The sequence below is a fragment of the Perca fluviatilis genome, chromosome 18 (assembly GCF_010015445.1).
Source record: "Perca fluviatilis chromosome 18, GENO_Pfluv_1.0, whole genome shotgun sequence".
NCBI classification, from domain to species: Eukaryota; Metazoa; Chordata; class Actinopteri; order Perciformes; family Percidae; genus Perca; species Perca fluviatilis.
The window spans coordinates 30,915,028-30,934,360 of record NC_053129.1 but is presented as its reverse complement, the minus strand read 5'-3'; the positions used below and the strand labels follow the sequence as shown (position 1 = coordinate 30,934,360).

The window sequence follows — 19,333 nt, the reverse complement described above, 5'->3', positions numbered from 1 at the left end:
AACACCCTTTTCCTGTCACTTGTTGAAATATCACTGAAAGGGTTTGATTCCATTTGGTTCAGTCCACCTTCACACTTTGTTTAACTCAGTAAAACAAGGAATAGAAACATAGAAAAGAAACTGGTCCAGATCTTGTAGTAAAGTCACTGACTGTAAGATGAAACATGTTTATGCTGAGTCAGCAGTTATCAGGGGAGGCTGTGGCTCAGGAGCTATGTGTGAATGGGGACTGTAGTGTGTAAAGTGTTTTGAGTGTTTAAGACTAGAAAAGCGCAATATAAATAAACGCAATCCATTTACCATCACTTGTTTTCTCTCAGTCTCTCCATCTCCACCAGACACTGATCCAAAGAGGGACGGTCAAGTCACATTAGAGTGCTCTCTGTTGAGAATAAGAGACCAACCTTGTCTAGAGAACAGCATCCGCTGGGTGGATGAGACAGGAGCTGAGCTGCTTGGTGAAGGTGATGGGTACCGTGTCCTCCAACAGACGGACTGTGTCTCTCGTCTGACTGTGAAGCGTCAGAGTGGCCACAACAGGAAGTACACCTGCCAGTTTGTTGAGGAGAACAATGTAAAGATAGAGGCTGACTACCCACCTGACTTCAACGGTAGGAATCTGAAAAAAAAATCAAAATTTGACCCAAAATTCTATCTGATTATTTACATGTAAATCCTGTAAATTGCTTGTCATCAGGAAATGAGTCTGTGTGTTTTAAGAGAGAGAACACATTGTCAAAAGCGTGTGAGTTGCATATTTTGTTATGACTTACGTTTCTTTGTCTTTTCTTTGGTAAACTATCCTCTGACCACAGATCCTAATCAGATCTACATCATGCACGGGGTGTGGTCGGGCGCTGGTAGTGCTGGTCGTCATCGCGCTGTTCTCATCATATACAGGAAGAGAGCCAACGTGACAGAGGGTCAGTGAAACATAATGCGATACACATAAGATACACTTTATGATATTTGAACAACAATGTACCCTGAGCTAAAGTTGCACTATGTGATCAAAGATCTGTATTATGATAAGTGGTCACATTGAGCCCAGTAATGTCAGATGTAAAAATAACTTTTCATTCACCTTTCTGTGGGTTGAGCGTGTTTAATTGTGCTTAAACCATGGCCACTGTCATTTGGAATTAATTCAACCTGGCCTGTTACCCTGTATGCATACATAGATACATCTATGGATGCTAATAATGTGCAATAGTGCGACATTCTTACAGCTATGTATGATAATTATTTTGCAATAATACATGCACACACGCATCTGTGTGTACAAAACATGTGCAATAGGGCGATGTGCAATAACACTTGCACCCTTAAAACCTTAACACTTAACCGTCCTGTTGTCCTCGGGTCAAATTTGACCTGTTTTCACAAAGTTTCTTTCAGAAATATGGGTTTCTTCTAAAACGTTATTAAGAAAAGTGACAAAAATTATGGAAAAAAACACAAAACCGTCAAACAAACGAACTAAAATATCAAAGAAATTGACAACTTGGAAAAAACTGACAAAAACGTCTCAAAAGAAATCCAAAACATTTTTTCAAACCAAAAAACAAAACCAATTTGACCCAAAAAGTTTCTTTATTGTCCTCTTTTACGGTTTTCCCATTGATTTATTGTGTAGAAACTTGTTATTTTAACATCAACCTGCCAAAGGGACTAAAGATGTAAATTAGCTACCGGCTATATTCTTGTATATTTACATAAATCTTCATTAATATGCACTTTTTCTGTTTTAAAATCTCAAACCAGAGTAATGTTTGAGGTGTCCGAGAAGTGACCCAAAGTGTTTTGCGGCCTCAGTATGAATACAATGATGTGTTTAATGTACGTAATGATTATCTTTGAAGACTAATCTTTGAAATGTTACCTTTGTTCCAGATGTTCCGAAACCAACTCAACACCCTGTGAGTAAAATGTTTTTTATATGACACAATCATACAAGAAAATATGATTGGGCTACTTTCCAGACATTTTCATTTAGATTTCTTGAATATATGTACTCATACGATATTAACCATTTCAACATTTGCCACTGATAGTATTTGGTTAATTAGGACATTAGAAGAAGCCTCAGGTCAGCAAATGTACCGTCAGTGGTTCACTAATCTTTGGCTGTCTCATGATGCAGAAATACAAATTCATCCAGTGAAATCCTGCTCAATTAATTTGAGGGAAATATTTGCAATCAGCATATTCGCTTTCTTTAATACAATAAAAGACAATCACAAAGGTGGGAAAACACAAGGCAGGAAGTAAAATCAAGACATGACAAGGGAGACAAACCGACTGCAAAATAAAACAGGAAACTGAAACACATGCACAACCATAACACCCTTTTTGTGAAGTAAATCCACATATTTGGAGTTTAGTTTGCATATATCTTAGCTCTGTTGCCGGACCTTCATTTTATATATCCTGGTCCTGGATAGATGTGAGAATGAGGCACCATCTCTGGCATTTCATTTTCATCAAGTTTCACTGCAAAATGGATACTGAAAAAAATAAAAACAAAATACCAACGAGAAAAATGAACTTAACTTAAAAGGTCTAGGATTGTAAATCGATGTGGGTACATATTAAATAACAAAAGCATACTTACTTACACTGAGAAGTTCAGATTAATTACACTAAAACCCAATTAAGGTCATGTAAAATCCAAAAGTGGCCCATGGCAACAATGAATATCTGTGCTCACTGCTGCCACTGGAGGCCAGAAGCTGTATTACAACAACAAGGATGTAGAAGGTCTGTTTGTCTTCACTGTAAAGGCAAAGTTAAGTTGTATTTTGTTGTGAACCACTGTGTTGTTTGTACTCAGGGCGAGCCAGAGAGCAATCTGACCTATGTCACTGTAAACCATGCTAATCAGCAGGCCTCTTCTTACAAAAGGTGAGTGGCTGATACACCTCTATTCTATTCATTCAGCTATGATTGATTTTTAACTTCTGTAATGACTTAAAGGAGCAGACTGTAGGATTTAGAGGAGATCTGTTGGCAGACATGGAATACAATATTCCAGGGTTTTTCTTAGGTTTGTGGTAGACTTAGGTGCATGTATTCGAGAGGATTTAGGGGTCCTCCCTCAAGAAAAAAATTTCTTAAATGTTGGAAAAGCTAGAGCAGATAATACATAAATAACACTCAAAAAGCTTGAAGGAACACACCGACTTATTGGCACTTTGTCTTATTCACTGTATCCCCCAGAGTTAAATAAGTCCATACCACCCTTCTCATCTCCAGCGTGTCGTTACTCTGTCTGACGCCTCCTGCCCAGCCTAGCTTAGCACAGATCGTGGAGGATAACCGGTCTAACTAGCCTACTGCTCTGAATAAGTGACAAAATAACGCCAACATGTTCCTATTAACATGTTGTGATTTGTATAGTCACAGGGTGTACAAATAACAAGGTAATTTGAGACACAGCTCTCTTCTAACCGTATACATACTGGGGACTATATTCCGCCGAAAGGCAAAGCACTGCTACTTCTGCTACTTTGGTGGAGTGATTTTGTGGCTCGCAGCACAGGAGAGAGAGTTCCGTGGACCAGAATCTGCCAATCAGGCCCACTGGATGACTTTTGCAAAGTGTGAAAATTGTGGAAGTAATTCATTCCAATTACAAATTTACCTACCTTTAATATCAGACACTTAATCCAAGTTCTCTTTCCGTGAAATTAACGACTTTAATCTTAGAAATTCTGTTTTTTTCTCAGAATATTAGCCCTCACCCCGGTCCGTAACATTATTCTTTTTCCTACAATGGCCTTAGGAACGCTGTCGTAGCAGAAGCAACATCGTTCGGCCAACATCAAGATGACAAGAAACTCGGTGGCAGATACAGTTTCTGATCTTTCTGGAGTGGTTAACTGGACAAATTAGGGGTATGTGGCCCAGGAACTAAAATGAGTTTGACACCCCGTGGTTTTAGGTGTTACCTAAAACTGCTTGGGTGCTGTGCCTAAGCCCTAGGGAACCCCTGTATTCATTTTGTTTTTTATTAGTATATAATCTTTTTTTGTAAGCTGTGAATGAGACCTTCATATCTGCAAAGGGAAAAGGTGTCCTTTCCTGGAGCCCGCCATGGTGTACCACCATAGCTTACAGCAACCCATAGGCATAATTTACAGGGGATGGAATAATCAAAACGGTGCCCCTTAAAAACCTATACCCTACAGAATAACATTTGCACCAAATTAGCACAAATTCCCGATGCAGGAAATTGACTGTATAATATAAATAAACTTATTAGTGAATATATTTTGTATCAATCAAAATCTTCCTCTGCATTTAATGGAGTAGAATTATAATTAGCATAAAATGGAAATACTAGACTTTAAAATTGTAATTAAGTACTGTACTTCAATGAATGTATTTAATTCCATTCCACCACTGGCGTTTTACGCTACCCAAAGACAAATCATAGATTCTTCTCTCACACTTGAAAGGGAGAGGTAATCAGTTGGTTGCAATCTGCAACCTCCCACTGATGCCTCTAAATTCTACACACTGTTCCTTTAAACTTAAATTAGCTTGCACTGCAATTATGGAATGTATTTATCATACATGATACTATACGGCCAAAACTATGTGCACACAATTTTTAGTTCAACAAACCTTAATGCTACAGCCTTAATTGATATTTTCAGACAATTGTGTGTTTATAGTTTGGTTGCAACAGTTCGGGGGAAGACTCTTTTCTGTTTCATGATAGTGTCCCGGTGCACAAAACCAGAGTTCTGACCCTTAACCCCATCCATGGCCCATCGTTCCAGCAATTCCCCAAGAGCAAGCATTTAGTGTGAAAGTGGTGAGAAAAAACTTCCTTTAAGGAAGAAACCATGAATTTAAAAAAACAAATGTAAAACTAGTGCTATTAAATAGATGTTAGTGGTGAAACTGGTGGTAGGGAAAAGAAAGCGCAGAAAAAGCGACAGAAACCTTGAAGAAAAGCGTCTAAAAAGGGTTAACCGGGAGGACAAGTTGCATGGTCAACAGGAAGGCAACACAAGGGATGAACTTTTGGCAGTGGAGAGTATCTTTTCATTTCCAAGCCTGAAACCTTTTTCCATATACTGAAAGAAAGCAAATGACTTACCAGAAAATAGAGCTCACTATAAGGTTTGGTAAATATAGATCATATTGTAATTACTAGCGTGAATCAGTGTAACACCTCCTGTTTGTGTCATACAGGTCAAAAGGAGGAGGTGACGTATTCTACAGTCAGAAGTCAGAAGACAGAAGCGCAACGAGGATCCCAGCAGTCTCTACAGCAATGTCAGAAACCCAAAATAAATCAGAGGAAATGGGACTTCACACAATGACCTGTTCATAGATCCTGCCCGTCAGAGTGTTTTCTGTATGTTGAGGAGTGGACAGTTGGATTTGTGCTTTGTTTTTTTCTAGTTTTGTGTTGTACTGGCTTTGCTGAGCACCTGGTAAGGACGCCCCCCGGGCCCTGCCTAGGGAGGTTTTTCCAGGATCGTCCAGCTGGTAATAGGCCTCAGGAAGACCCAGGACTAGGTGGAGAGATTAGATGTCCACTCAGGCCTGGGAACACCTCGGGATCCCCCAGTGTCCTGATCTCCCAGACCCGATAAACAGATGGATGGATGGATGGATGGATGGATGGATGGCTTTGCGCATTAAGATAACTGTTGTATTATACTGCACACTGTTGGTCCTACTTGGTATTCTTTTTACTTAGCTGGTTTATGATTTTTAAAAACAAAACCCATTAAACAGAATTGTCACGCTTGGTTGTTCCTTATCACAAATATATGTTTTTATTGCTATGGATTGCAATTTTATCGCTACAAAACAGATGGTTTTGACGGAGAATTTTCAAACATTTAAGTCCAGATGTTCAGTTTTGCAAAAAAAATAAATAATTGTAATTTACTTGTTCTCTACGCATTCTTGCTGCAACATATATTTTAATTTAATTTAATCATTTTAGCATCCAAAAATGGGATTTAGCATCATATGCGTGCCGGCCGGACCGGTTCACGCCTCACCGTCGTCCATTAATACCTGACAATGGACACCGTCGGCGGGCATTAACCCTTACATATTCTTCATTACAGCAGCTGATTATCCACTTTACATTTAAACGTACACTAGTTAGGAAATCCACCACTCTTCACATCGCCATGAATTGGATCCGCCGCACAGCTCTTATTTAAAGGTCCCATGGCATGAAAAATTTCACTTTACACATTAATATGAGTTCCCCCAGCCTGCCTACGCGTCCCCCAGTGGCTAGAAATGGTGATAGGTGTAAACCGAGCCCTGGGTATCCTGCTCTGTCTTGAGAAAATGAAAGCTCAGATGGGCCGATCTGGAATCTTCTCCTTATGAGGTCATAAGGAGCAAGGTTACCTCCCTTTCTCTGCTTCCGCCCCAGAGAATTTGGCCCCCCATGAGAGAGAGAGACATCATGGCTTTCAAACAAACAAAGTGGCAGTTGGTCAAGGCCGCACCCCCACCTTCCACCTTGCCCCCACTTCTCCTCCTCAATAGCTACAGACACAGAAATGGCACAGACTAAGGAAAGCTCATTGTGGACTGGCTCTAGTGGCTGTAATTCTACACCAAGGCAGAATTTGGGAAAGAGACTTCAGATACAGTATTAGAGGACCACTAAGGTCTATATAAAAGAGACTTCAGATACAGTATTAGGGGACCACTAAGGTCTATATAAAAGAGACTTCAGATACAGTATTAGGGGACCACCGTAAGGTCTATATAAAAGAAGAGACTTCAGATACAGTATTAGGGGACCACTAAGGTCTATATAAAAGAGACTTCAGATACAGTATTAGGGGACCACTAAGGTCTATATAAAAGAGACTTCAGATACAGTATTAGGGGACCACTAAGGTCTATATAAAAAGAGACTTCAGATACAGTATTAGGGGACCACTAAGGTCTATATAAAAGAGACTTCAGATACAGTATTAGGGGACCACTAAGGTCTATATAAAAGAGACTTCAGATAAAACTTCAGATCATAATTTAGTAGAAGTTTTAATATAAAATCATATATTCAGAATCTTAATTTTACTGTTTTATTATTCTTTTCCCCAGGGAACACAAAACCACTTGAAAATGTGAGTTAAAAACTGTACTACTGCTTTTACTACTGTGACAGATTTCCCAGCTACATTACTGTTACACCAAATTGCCTTCCTGTTCAACTGAAATCCTCCTCACAACGCAATACGGGGCTCAAAAACACTGAAACGCTTCCATGAACACCACTGAAACAGATTTAGTGCACTATACTGAAACATTCTCATAATACACTATTGAAAGTGAATTCCGTTTCAGTTGTGTATATGAGAGTGATTCAGTATTGCGTGTGAGAGGGTTTCAGTAACGTTTATGAGAGCATTTCAGTGTTGCACATGAGAGCGTTTCAGTAGCATTTATGAAAGCGTTTCAGTAGCTTAAGAGAACGTTTCAGTAGCGTTTATGAGAGCGTTTTCAGTAGTGTCAATAAGAGCTTAGTATTGCGTGTGAGAGCCGAAAATAGAGATTCAGTAGTGTATAACAGTAGTTTATGAGAGAGTAGTATAATAGTTTATAATCATAGGTTATAGGAGTTTCAGTAGGTTTATGAGAGATCAGTAGGTTTATGAGGACAGTGGTTTATGAGATTCAGTAGTGTTTATGAGAGATTCAGTAGTGTTTATGAGAGTTTCAGTAGTGTTTATGAGAGATCAGTAGTGTTATAGCATTATAGAGTATAGGTTTATATTTCAGTAGTGTTATAGAGTCAGTAGTGTTTATGAGAGTTCAGTAGTTTTATAGAGTTTCAGTAGGGTTTATGAGAGTTTCAGTAGTGTTTATGAGAGATTCAGTAGTGTTTATGAGAGTTTCAGTAGTGTTTATGAGAGATTCAGTAGTGTTTATGAGAGTTTCAGTAGTGTTTATGAGAGTTTCAGTAGTGTTTATGAGAGTTTCAGTAGTGTTTATGAGAGAGTTTCAGTAGTGTTTATGAGAGTTTCAGTAGCGTTTATGAGAGATTCATAGTCTTATGAGAAATAGTGTATGAGATTTCATAGGTTTATGAGAGAGTTTCAGTAGCGTTTATGAGAGAGTTTCAGTAGCGTTTATGAGAGCGTTTCAGTAGTGTTTATGAGAGAGTTTCAGTAGTGTTTATGAGAGAGTTTCAGTAGTGTTTATGAGAGAGTTTCAGTAGTTTATGAGAGAGTTTCAGTAGTGTTTATGAGAGATTCAGTAGCGTTTATGAGAGCGTTTCAGTAGTGTTTATGAGAGAGTTTCAGTAGTGTTTATGAGAGCGTTTCAGTAGTGTTTATGAGAGAGTTTCAGTAGTGTTTATGAGAGCGTTTCACTTGTATGTGTGAGAGCGTTTAATCTTCCAGTTGTTTATGTGAGAGTGTTTCAGTAGTGTATGTAAGAGCATTTCACATGTGTTTGTGAGAGGTAATTCTGAATAATGTCCCTGACGGCCCTTCATAGCTGTGGGTAAAATATCACCAGGGCTGTGGGAAGGTTTCATCGAGCCCACTAGCTTAATGATGTCATTCAGGGAAATGGGGCAGAATGAGGACAGAAATTGAAAGTCTCTGATGTGTAATATGTATGTATATGGGTTTACTGAAGGTACAATGCCTGCGCCGACAGCTCTAACCTTGTCCACAAAATGAGACAAAAAGTGGTTTCAGTCAACATTTGAAAACGCAGGGACAATACATTCAGCAGGGGAAACAATGTTGTTAATAGTCTCAAACATAACTTTAGGATTGTTTTTACAGGCAGATATCAGATTAGGAAAATAAGAGGCTCTAGCATCCTTGATCATTTAATTCAGGTCTACTAAGAGCCCTTTAAGATGCAGGCGATGGACTTGGAGCTGAGTCGCTTTCCATAAACGCTCAGTTCTCCGACAGACACGCCTCAAGCTGCGAATAACAACAAGGGTTAAAGGATGCACACATTCTGACATCTATAACCTCCCATATATTATTTAGTTAATTTTGAGAGGCTGTGGTGACTAATGCCATTTCAAATGATGTTTTTACTCAGAAACTCAAAGAGGAAGTTTTATCATCAGCTGCACCGGCCAGACACAAAAAGTCTCAGAGATCATCGGCTGTCTCCAGAGAACACACAGAGAATGGCTCGACTGGAATTAATCCTCATTTTTGTGCTTCAGTTTGAAGGTGATTGCTCTGATTTTATTTCATTATTTCATTATTTATGTGTTTAAAACAATAGGCTTTTTTGAAATAACATAATGTATCGTATAGCAGTACTGAAATAACAACATCTTCTACACTGCAACCATAGCGTCTTAAAACAGTTGTTGGCTTTGCATTAGACAGTGCAGCTGAAAAAATAGCCCAACATGCACTATTTTCTTCTGCTTGCTAAAAACTATAAATCCCAGGCGACTTAGGAAGTTGCTGTGCCTTTTCAAAACATATGTGTTACCTGTTATCAAAGATTTAAGACTCCGTTAGGAAGCAGTGAGTTTGGGCCTGAGAGACAGAGACAGAGTGGGGAAGTCAGAAAAATCATTCAAATATGTACTGTATTCAGATAATTGAATGTATAAATTGTCACTAACAAAAAAAAAATACTTTTCTGTCCATCAGGCATCAGTGGAAGGTTCTTTCTCTATAAGAGACTGGACCAGAAGACAGTTATGTCCTGTAGGCCTACCACTGAATCATCCTCCCCCCAACATGCTCCATCGTTGAATGGGTTTTACAACAGAGATCTGACTGAGACTCTCACTGAGGTCAGGAATGGAAATGTTACAGAGATCTCAGCCCAAGCTGCCAGGCTGATGGTGAACACTGATTGCTCTTTGGTCATTAACAACATCACTGCTGAGGATGCTGGCGTCGATACGCCTTCGGCAGGGGGGAGACACTAATACAGATAAAGTTACATATCTAAGTGTTATGACAAGTGAGTATCATTTCCATAAAAACTCAAAAGGAAATTCTACTTTTGGGACATGCTTTTGGGGACAAAATGTGTGCCGAGCTCAGCCTCATTCCAGCTGAACACCCTTTTCCTGTCACTTGTTGAAATGCCACTGAAAGGGTTTGAGTCCATTTGGTTCAGTCCACCTTCACACTTTGTTTAACTCAGTAAAACAAGGAATAGAAACATAGAAAAGAAAAAAATCTAACATGTTTATGCTGAGTCAGCAGTTATCAGGGGGGGCTGTGGCTCAGGAGCTATGTGTGAATGGGGACTGTAGTGTGTAAAGTGTTTTGAGTGTTTAAGACTAGAAAAGCGCAATATAAATAAACGCAATCCATTTACCATCACTTGTTTTCTCTCAGTCTCTCCATCTCCACCAGACGCTGATCCAAAGAGGGACGGTCAAGTCACATTAGAGTGCTCTCTGATTAGAATAAGCGACCCTCCTTGGTTAGAGAACAGCATCCGCTGGGTGGATGAGACAGGAGCTGAGCTGCTTGGTGAAGGTGATGGGTACCGTGTCCTCCAACAGACGGACTGTGTCTCCTTTCTGACTGTGAAGCGTCAGAGTGGCCACAACAGGAAGTACACCTGCCAATTTGTTGATAAGCAGAATAATGTAAAGATAGAGGCTGACTACACACCTGACTTCAACGGTAGGAATCAGAAAAAAATCAAAATTTAAACACCTGACCTTACAGGAGAGATAACACATAATCAGACAGAAACATCTAACCCAGGGAAGAGAATATGCAGCCGACAAGATACAAAGCTTCAGAGACAAAGTGTCACGTTTAAAAGATTCTAACATTGTGGTTTTCATGTCCTTGGATTAAAGGTATAGTAGGTGATGCTAATCCAATACACTTTTTTTCAAATTCGGTGAATATCTTCTCACCTAGGTCTCTATTTTCTGAGTACTCTGAACCCCCCCCGCTGGTAATCTGTTAATAAATGGAAAACAAACAGAAAGGAGTGCACAAGCCACAAAGCGGTATTCCAGCCAATTGGCAACAGGCGGCGACAGTTGATGGTAGGGGGAGAGGGGGGAGGCAGCAAATGAATGTGCCGGCCAGCCAGTAGTTATCTGTCCGTGAATCTGGGGAGCTTCTGTAGAGGGTGTGGGGGGGGGGGTTGTTGCCTATTTGTATTTGTTTGGCAGTTGAGTTCAAATATCAAAAATGTTTGCACAGCATCACTTACTGCACCTTAAACTATCGTTCTTATTTATGAACTGATGTGTGTTGAACAGATCCCACAGGTGTGTCTCCTCTGAGCTACATCATGTGGACTGTGCGTGTTGCCGGACTGATCCTCATGGTTGTCATCACCGTTCTTGTCATCAGAAACAAAAGTGAGAAAAAATTCTGATCATAATTTAGTAGAAGTGTTAATATAAAGTCATAAATTCAGAATCTTAATGTTACTTTTTTATTATTCTTTTCCCAGGGAACACAAAACCACTTGAAAATGACAATAATGTGAGTTAAAAGTTTTTTATGTGAGTCTGTTGTTACTACTGTGACTCAGAGGCTGCAGTCTCTCCGGTTCGTTCCCTTGAAACAGTTTTTCAGGATCTCATGTGTGGTGTTGTATTTCACAGGTGAATGATGGCGCCGACGTCCAGTATGAAAACGTGGAAGCACGTCCTGCTGCTGCTCGACCGCAGTGATCGACAACTTCAGATCATCAGAAAGTCAAATACCATCAGTCATTGGACACATGTGATCAAAGCTTTCAGTGGAAATGATTGGTTTATATTTAGGATGCAAATAGCTTGCTCTTTAAAGGCTTCAAGTAATGTAAAGTATAACCAGTGGTGGAAGAAGTATTCAGATCCATTACATTTACTTTTGTTGTGCAGCTGAAGCAACCATGTTCTTCAAACTTTAACATCTTGGAGATGCAAGCTTTTCAAGCTACAGTGTTGATGGGTGTAAAATCTGCTACATGTGTGTTTAGTAAAATGAAATGACCCCAGGTTACTCAGATCTGACCTGAAATCATAACAAATGTGGTAGAGTATGCATAATTACTGTAACTGACTAACGTTCATATATATATATATATATATATATATATATATATATATATATATATATATATATATTTTACATATTTATCAAGCAATTCTAATTCTATTATGTTTAAATTATTGTCTTTTCATAGTCATAGTTAATATTTAATAATAAGTTATTGCACTGTTCAATCCCTGCACTGTTCACTATTGCACTACCACCATTGCACACAGTCTACCATGGCACCTTTAACTCTTTAAATTTATGTGAGGGATTTTTATAACTTTTTATAACACTTTACATTTCTGTAATTGATTTTTATGTATGTGAGATATATGTGTGTATGTGTGTTTGTTGTGTTATGGTTGTCTAAGCTACTGGATGCCTCTAATTTCCCTCGGGATGAATAAAGTATCTATCTATCTATGTATCTATCTATCTATCTATCTATCTATCTATCTATCTATCTATCTATCTATCTATCTATCTATCTATCTATCTATCTATCTATCTATCTATCTATCTATCTATCTATCTATCTATCTATCTATCTATCTATCTATCTATGTATCTATCTAAATGACGTGCCAAGATGCAGGGGAGTGGGTAATGATTAATGATTGATCAACCCACAACTTCTTCAAAAAATATCCCTATGCTGTGTGGAGTGTTGCTTAAAGGATGTACACATTCTGACACCTATGACCTCCCACATATTATTTAGTTAATTTTGAGAGGCTGTGGTGACTGATGCCATTTCAAATGATGTTTTTACTCAGAAACTCAAAGAGGAAGTTTTATCATCAGCTGCATCGGCCGGACGCAAAAAGTCTCAGAGATCATCGGCTGTCTCCAGAGAACACACAGAGAATGGCTCGACTGGAATTAATCCTCATTTTTGTGCTTCAGTTTGAAGGTAATTGCTCTGATTTTCATTATTTATGTGTTTATCTTTGTACAAAATGTAAACTTTCTTTATCATCAGTACAGCCTGAAACAATTAAACCAGCACAGGAAACAAAAATATCTTTGGGTTTCTTTTATCTCTGAATGTTAAATTGATGATGTCTGTCAATAACATAACAAAACAAAAGGCTTTTTTGAAAAAACATAATGTATCATATAGCAGTACTTAAATTAACAACATCTTACACTGCAACCATAGCAACCCTTTCCTGTGCGTCAAAACAGTCGTTGGCTTTGCATTGGACAGTGCAGCTGAAAAAATAGCCCAACATGCACTATTTTCTTCTGCTTGCTAAAAGCTACAATTCCCAGTTGATTTAGGAAGTTGCTGTGCCTTTTCTAAACATATGTGTTACCTGTTTTCAAAGATTTAAGACTCTGTTAGGAAGCAGTGAGTTTGGGACTGAAAGACAGAGACAGAGTGGGGAAGTCAGAAAAATCATCAAAACATTTACTGTATTCAGAAAATGTAATGTATAAATTGTCACTAACCATTATTTTTTTCCTTTTCTGTCCATCAGGCATCAGTGGAAGGTTCTTTCTCTATAAGAGACCTGGACAAGAAGCCGTTCTGCCCTGTACCACTGAATCATCCTCCCCCCCAACATGCTCCATGGTTACATGGCTTTACAACAGAGATCGAGAGACTCTCATTGAGGTCTGGAATGGAAATGTTACACAGATCTCAGCCCGAGCTGCCAGGCTGAGTGTGAACACTGACTGCTCTTTGGTCATTAACAACATCACTGCTGAGGACGCTGGTCGATACACCTGTCGGCAGGGGAGAGACACTAATACAGATGTATATACATTTCTAAGTGTTCTGACAAGTGAGTATCATTTCCAAAAAACTCAAAAGGAAATTCTACTTTTGGGAGATGCTTTTTTGGGGACAAAATGTGTGCCGAGCTCAGCCTCATTCCAGCTGAACACCCTTTTCCTGTCACTTGTTGAAATATCACTGAAAGGGTTTGATTCCATTTGGTTCAGTCCACCTTCACACTTTGTTTAACTCAGTAAAACAAGGAATAGAAACATAGAAAAGAAACTGGTCCAGATCTTGTAGTAAAGTCGCTGACTGTAAGATGAAACATGTTTATGCTGAGTCAGCAGTTATCAGGGGAGGCTGTGGCTCAGGAGCTATGTGTGAATGGGGACTGTAGTGTGTAAAGTGCTTTGAGTGTTTAAGACTAGAAAAGCGCAATATAAATAAACGCAATCCATTTACCATCACTTGTTTTCTCTCAGTCTCTCCATCTCCACCAGACGCTGATCCAAAGAGGGACGGTCAAGTCACATTAGAGTGCTCTCTGTTTAGAATAAGAGACCGTCCTTGTCTAGAGAACAGCATCCGCTGGGTGGATGAGACAGGAGCTGAGCTGCTTGGTGAAGGTGATGGGTACCGTGTCCTCCAACAGACGGACTGTGTCTCTCGTCTGACTGTGAAGCGTCAGAGTGGCCACAACAGGAAGTACACCTGCCAGCTTGTTGATAAGCAGAAGAATGTAAAGATAGAGGCTGACTACACACCTGACTTCAACGGTAGGAATCAGAAAAAGAAATCAAAATTTACACACTTGACCTTCCAGGAGAGATAACACATAATCAGACAGAAACATCTAACCCAGGGAAGAGAATATGCAGCCGACCAGATACAAAGCTTCAGAGACAAAATGTCACTTTTAAAAGATTCTAACATTGTGGTTTTCATGTCCTTGGATTAAAGGTATAGTAGGTGATGTTAATCCAAAACACTTTTTGTCAAATTCTGTGAATATCTCTCCACGGTCACCTAGGTCTCTATTTTCTGAGTACTCTGATAAAAGAAAACTGGTGTTAATACACAGCCCGGTGGTGTTTAAAGCCCTCAACGTCTCCTTCCAGGCAAGGGTGCAACTGTTGACTTCAAGACACCTAACCCTAACCATAACCATAACCATAACCATAACCATAACCATAACCATAACCATAACCATTGCCTAATCCTAGTGCCTTCCAGGCAGCGCTGCCTTGAAGGAGATGTTGGAGGCTTAAAACACTGATAAACTAATACACAGCCCTGGCTGTGTAAATGGAAAACAAACAGAAAGGAGTGCACGAGCCACAAAACACTGTTCCAACCAATTGGCAACAGTTTGGCAGTTGAGTTCAAGTATCATCAATCTTTGCGCAGCATCACTTACTGCACCTTAAACTATCGTTCTTATTTATGAACTGATGTGTGTTGAACAGATCCCACAGGTGTGTCTCCTCTGAGCTACGTCATGTTGGCTGTACGTGTTGCCGGACTGATCCTCATGGTTGTCATCACTGTTCTTGTCATCAGAAACAAAAGTGAGAAAAAATTCAGATCATAATTCAGTAGAAGTGTTAATATAAAGTCAAACATTCAGATTCTTAATGCTACTTTTTTATTATTCTTTTCCCAGGGAACACAAAACCACTTGAAAATGACAACAATGTGAGTTAACAGTTTTTTATGTGAGTCTGTTGTTTCTACTGTGACTCAGAGGCTGCAGTCTCTCCGGTTCGTTCCCTTGAAACAGTTTTTCAGGATCTCATGTGTGGTGTTGTATTTCACAGGTGAATGATGGCGCCGACGTCCAGTATGAAAACGTGGAAGCACGTCCTGCTGCTGCTCGACCGCAGTGATCGACAACTTCAGATCATCAGAAAGTCAAATACCATCAGTCATTGGACACATGTGATCAAAGCTTTCAGTTTAAATGATTGGTTTATATTTAGGATGCAAATAGCTTGCTCTTCATACGCCTCACGTACTGCAAAGTATAACCAGTGGTGGAAGAAGTATTGAGATCCATTACATTTACTTTTGTTGTACAGCTGAAGCAACCATGTTCTTTAAAATTTTACATCTTGGAGATGCAAGCTTTTCAAGCTACAGTGTTGATGGGTGTAAAATCTGCTACATGTGTGTTTAATAAAAAGAAATGACCCCAGGTTACTCAGATCTGACCTGAAATCATAACAAATGTGGTAGAGTATGCATAATTACTGTAACTGACTAAAGTTCATCCCATTTAAAGAAATAAAGTGTTGTAAACGATGTGCTAAGACACAGGGGAGTGCGTAATGATTGACCAAATCAACAACTTCTTCAAAAAATATTCCTATGCTGTGTGGAGTGTTGCTATGACCTCCCACATATTGTTAGGTTAATTTTGAGAGGCTGTGGTGACTGATGCCATTTCAAATGATGTTTTTACTCAGAAACTCAAAGAGGAAGTTTCATCATCAGCTGTACCGGCCAGACACAAAAATTCTCACAGATCATCGGCTGTTTTGTTGTTGTGTTGTGTTTGAAGGTAATTGCTCTGATTTTATTTCATCATTTATGTCTTTATCTTTTTACAAAATGTAAACTTTCCTTATTATGAAATTAGCCTTAAAAAAATAAACCAGCACAGAAAAACAAAAATATCTTTGGGGTTATTCTATCTCTGAATGTTAAATTGGTGATAATGTATCATATAGCAGTACTTAAATTAATATATTCTGCACTGTAACCATAGCAACCCTTTCCTTTGCGTCTTGAAACAGTCATTGGCTTTGCATTGGACAGTGCGGCTGAAAAAATAGCCCGACATGCACTATTTTCTTCGGCTTGCTAAAAACTACAATTCCCAGTTGATTTAGGAAGTTGCTGTGCAATCGCGCAATCGATGAAGTTACATATCTAAGTGTTCTGACAAGTGAGTATCATTTCCATAAAATTCAAGAGGGTATTCTACTTTTGGCACATCCTTTTTTGGATATAAAATTAGTGCCGAGCTCAGCCTCATTTTCACCTATATTTCCTTTTCCTGTCCACTCTGTCTCTACCTGCTGCATCTACCAAACCCAGCAAGGTGTCTGTCAGTGGGATGTGTCAGTTTCCTGATTATGGTGGGCAGTGATGACTTTACATGTTTATTTACATCCTTCTTATTAAGGGAGGGTGATTAACACCGTGGCCCTTTACCAAACCGATCCCTCCCTCACACCCTCAGCTGTGAAACACACTGCACATTCAGGACTAAACAGCCACTATTCATCCAGGAATTATGGGAGCACCTCTTCAATTTGAAGAAAATACATGTCCATTAGCACACATTTCAGCTGGCACTGAATGCCTCAACATGACGGACCCTCTCAGTGATTTCGATTTGCGGATACATTTTCTTGACAGTTTCCACCTTAATATTTTGAACTCGGTTAAACAATTATGTCAGAACATGAATATAAACTTGTAGTAAAGAGTTAACAGTTATCACTTGTTTTCTCTCAGTCTCTTCATCTCCACCAGGCGCTGATCCAAAGACGGACGGTAAAATCCCATTGGAGTGCTCCTTGTCAAGAATAAGCAGCATTCCTTGTCTAGAGAACAGCATCCGCTGGGTGGATGAGACAGGAGCTGAGCTGCTTGGTGAAGGTGATGGGTTCAGTGTCCTCCAACAGACGGACTGTGTCTCCTTTCTGACTGTGAAGCATCAGAGTGGCCACAACAGGAAGTACCACAGGAAGCATCGATCAATAGAAATACAAGTTAGAGTTTTATTTCAGTGGAAACACTGCTAGTGTTATATAAACCAGGATAGATTTATCATGTTTTTTTTACATTTGAGGCTAATAGAAAACTAATAGAGCCTTTAGATGATACTAAAATGCACAATCACCCTACCATAAAAGGTTTAACATTTAATGTCTCTGTAATGTTGTGCAATTTATGTTTAATATGCACACAGAAGTGATGCAATTTTAACTCTCTGGGGCTTACAACAGGCTGGGTGGTGGGTGAGGCTATTTCTCAACTCATTTATTTCTAAATTAGATCAAGTTGACCACAAAGAGGAAACAGATTGCATACAGATCAGCAGCAGAGGAGAACAGTCTCACACAACGTCTTGTCTGCTGACAGAGAATGGACGCCAAACGTCTACTGGAATTAATCCTTATTTTTGTGCTTCACTTTCAAGGTAAACCTCTGTTTTCTTATTTAAATGTTAATCATAATTTAACAGAAATGTGAGGCTTTTATTACTGTTAAATAAAGGCCAGTGTGACAAACTGCTACCAGGAACAAGCCGCTATGTTCCTGCTTTAGTGTGAGTAAAAAACAGGATTGAAATTATGAGTTGTGAGTTTATTTTTTTAGATAGATTGTGAAATGTATATTGTGTTCAGTGTGTGCAGATGTCAAGAACGGAAAAGTTAACAGTAGTTATAAAGTAATGATCAAAGCTTGTCCACTATCTGCTCTCTTTGTGGTTTCTTTAAACTCCACCAATGTGATATGAATATTCATGTTTTTTACCCAAGTGTTATGAACATTTATGTATTTACATTATGAATTGATGCATTTAGTGCACAGAGGAACAAAAGACACAAATACAATAACATCAGCTGTGCAGATTTAATTTGATCTCAACCTCTGCTTATTGTTGGTGTTTTTCTTATGGTTTTAACAGGATTATAAAGTTGTATATATTTCCCAAAGAGCCTATGATTCACTTATTAACTGAGACATAAATAAAAAAGACTGTCTCTGTGCAGATACTCGTATGTGTCATATCTTACAGAACGTGTGTTCTTTTTCTCTCCATCAGGCATCAGTGGAAGAGAATTCTTTCTCTATAAGAGACTTGGAGAAGAAGCCGTTCTGTCCTGTACCACTGAATCATCCTCCCCCCCAACATGCTCCATGGTTACATGGCTTTACAACAGAATTCGAGCTCAGACTCTCACTGAGGTCTGGAATGGAAAAGTTAGAGAGAACTCAGCCCGAGCTGCCAGGCTGAGTGTGAACACTGACTGCTCTTTGGTCATTAACAACATCACTGCTGAGGATGCTGGTCAATACGGCTGTCGGCAGGGGGGAGACACTAATACAGATGTATATACATTTCTAAGTGTTCTGACAAGTGAGTATCATTTCCATAAAAATCTCAAAAGGAAATTCTACTTTTGGGGACAAAATGTGTGCCGGGCTCAGCCTCATTCCAGCTGAACACCCTTTTCCTGTCACTTGTTGAAATGCCACTGAAAGGGTTTGAGTCCATTTGGTTCAGTCCACCTTCACACTTTGTTTTAACTCAGTAAAACAAGGAATAGAAACATAGAAAAGAAACTGGTCCAGATCTTGTAGTAAAGTCACTGACTGTAAGATGAAACATGTTTATGCTGAGTCAGCAGTTATCAGGGGAGGCTGTGGCTCAGGAGCTATGTGTGAATGGGGACTGTAGTGTGTAAAGTGCTTTGATTGTTTAAGACTAGAAAAGCGCAATATAAATAAATGCAATCCATTTACCATCACTTGTTTTCTCTCAGTCTCTCCATCTCCACCAGACGCTGATCCAAAGAGGGACGGTCAA

The 19,333-nt window shown here is 39.2% G+C and overlaps 1 protein-coding gene and 2 long non-coding RNA genes across 3 annotated transcripts in view; all 3 read left to right on the top strand.

Annotated features, from left to right (window-relative positions):
- Positions 1-19,333, top strand: part of LOC120546438 — a 46,498-nt gene that overhangs the window by 13,443 nt on the left and 13,722 nt on the right. The window contains exon 7 of the mRNA XM_039781364.1: positions 321-611. Coding sequence (XP_039637298.1) covers positions 321-611 — 291 coding nt within the window. The remainder of the gene's footprint in view (positions 1-320; positions 612-19,333) is intronic.
- LOC120546919 lies at positions 880-2,902 on the top strand. Its single transcript, XR_005636991.1, has 3 exons — positions 880-923; positions 1,894-1,919; positions 2,834-2,902. It is a non-coding gene; the product is annotated as an uncharacterized LOC120546919 (long non-coding RNA).
- On the top strand, positions 11,240-11,737 carry LOC120546920. Its single transcript, XR_005636992.1, has 3 exons — positions 11,240-11,332; positions 11,428-11,459; positions 11,582-11,737. It is a non-coding gene; the product is annotated as an uncharacterized LOC120546920 (long non-coding RNA).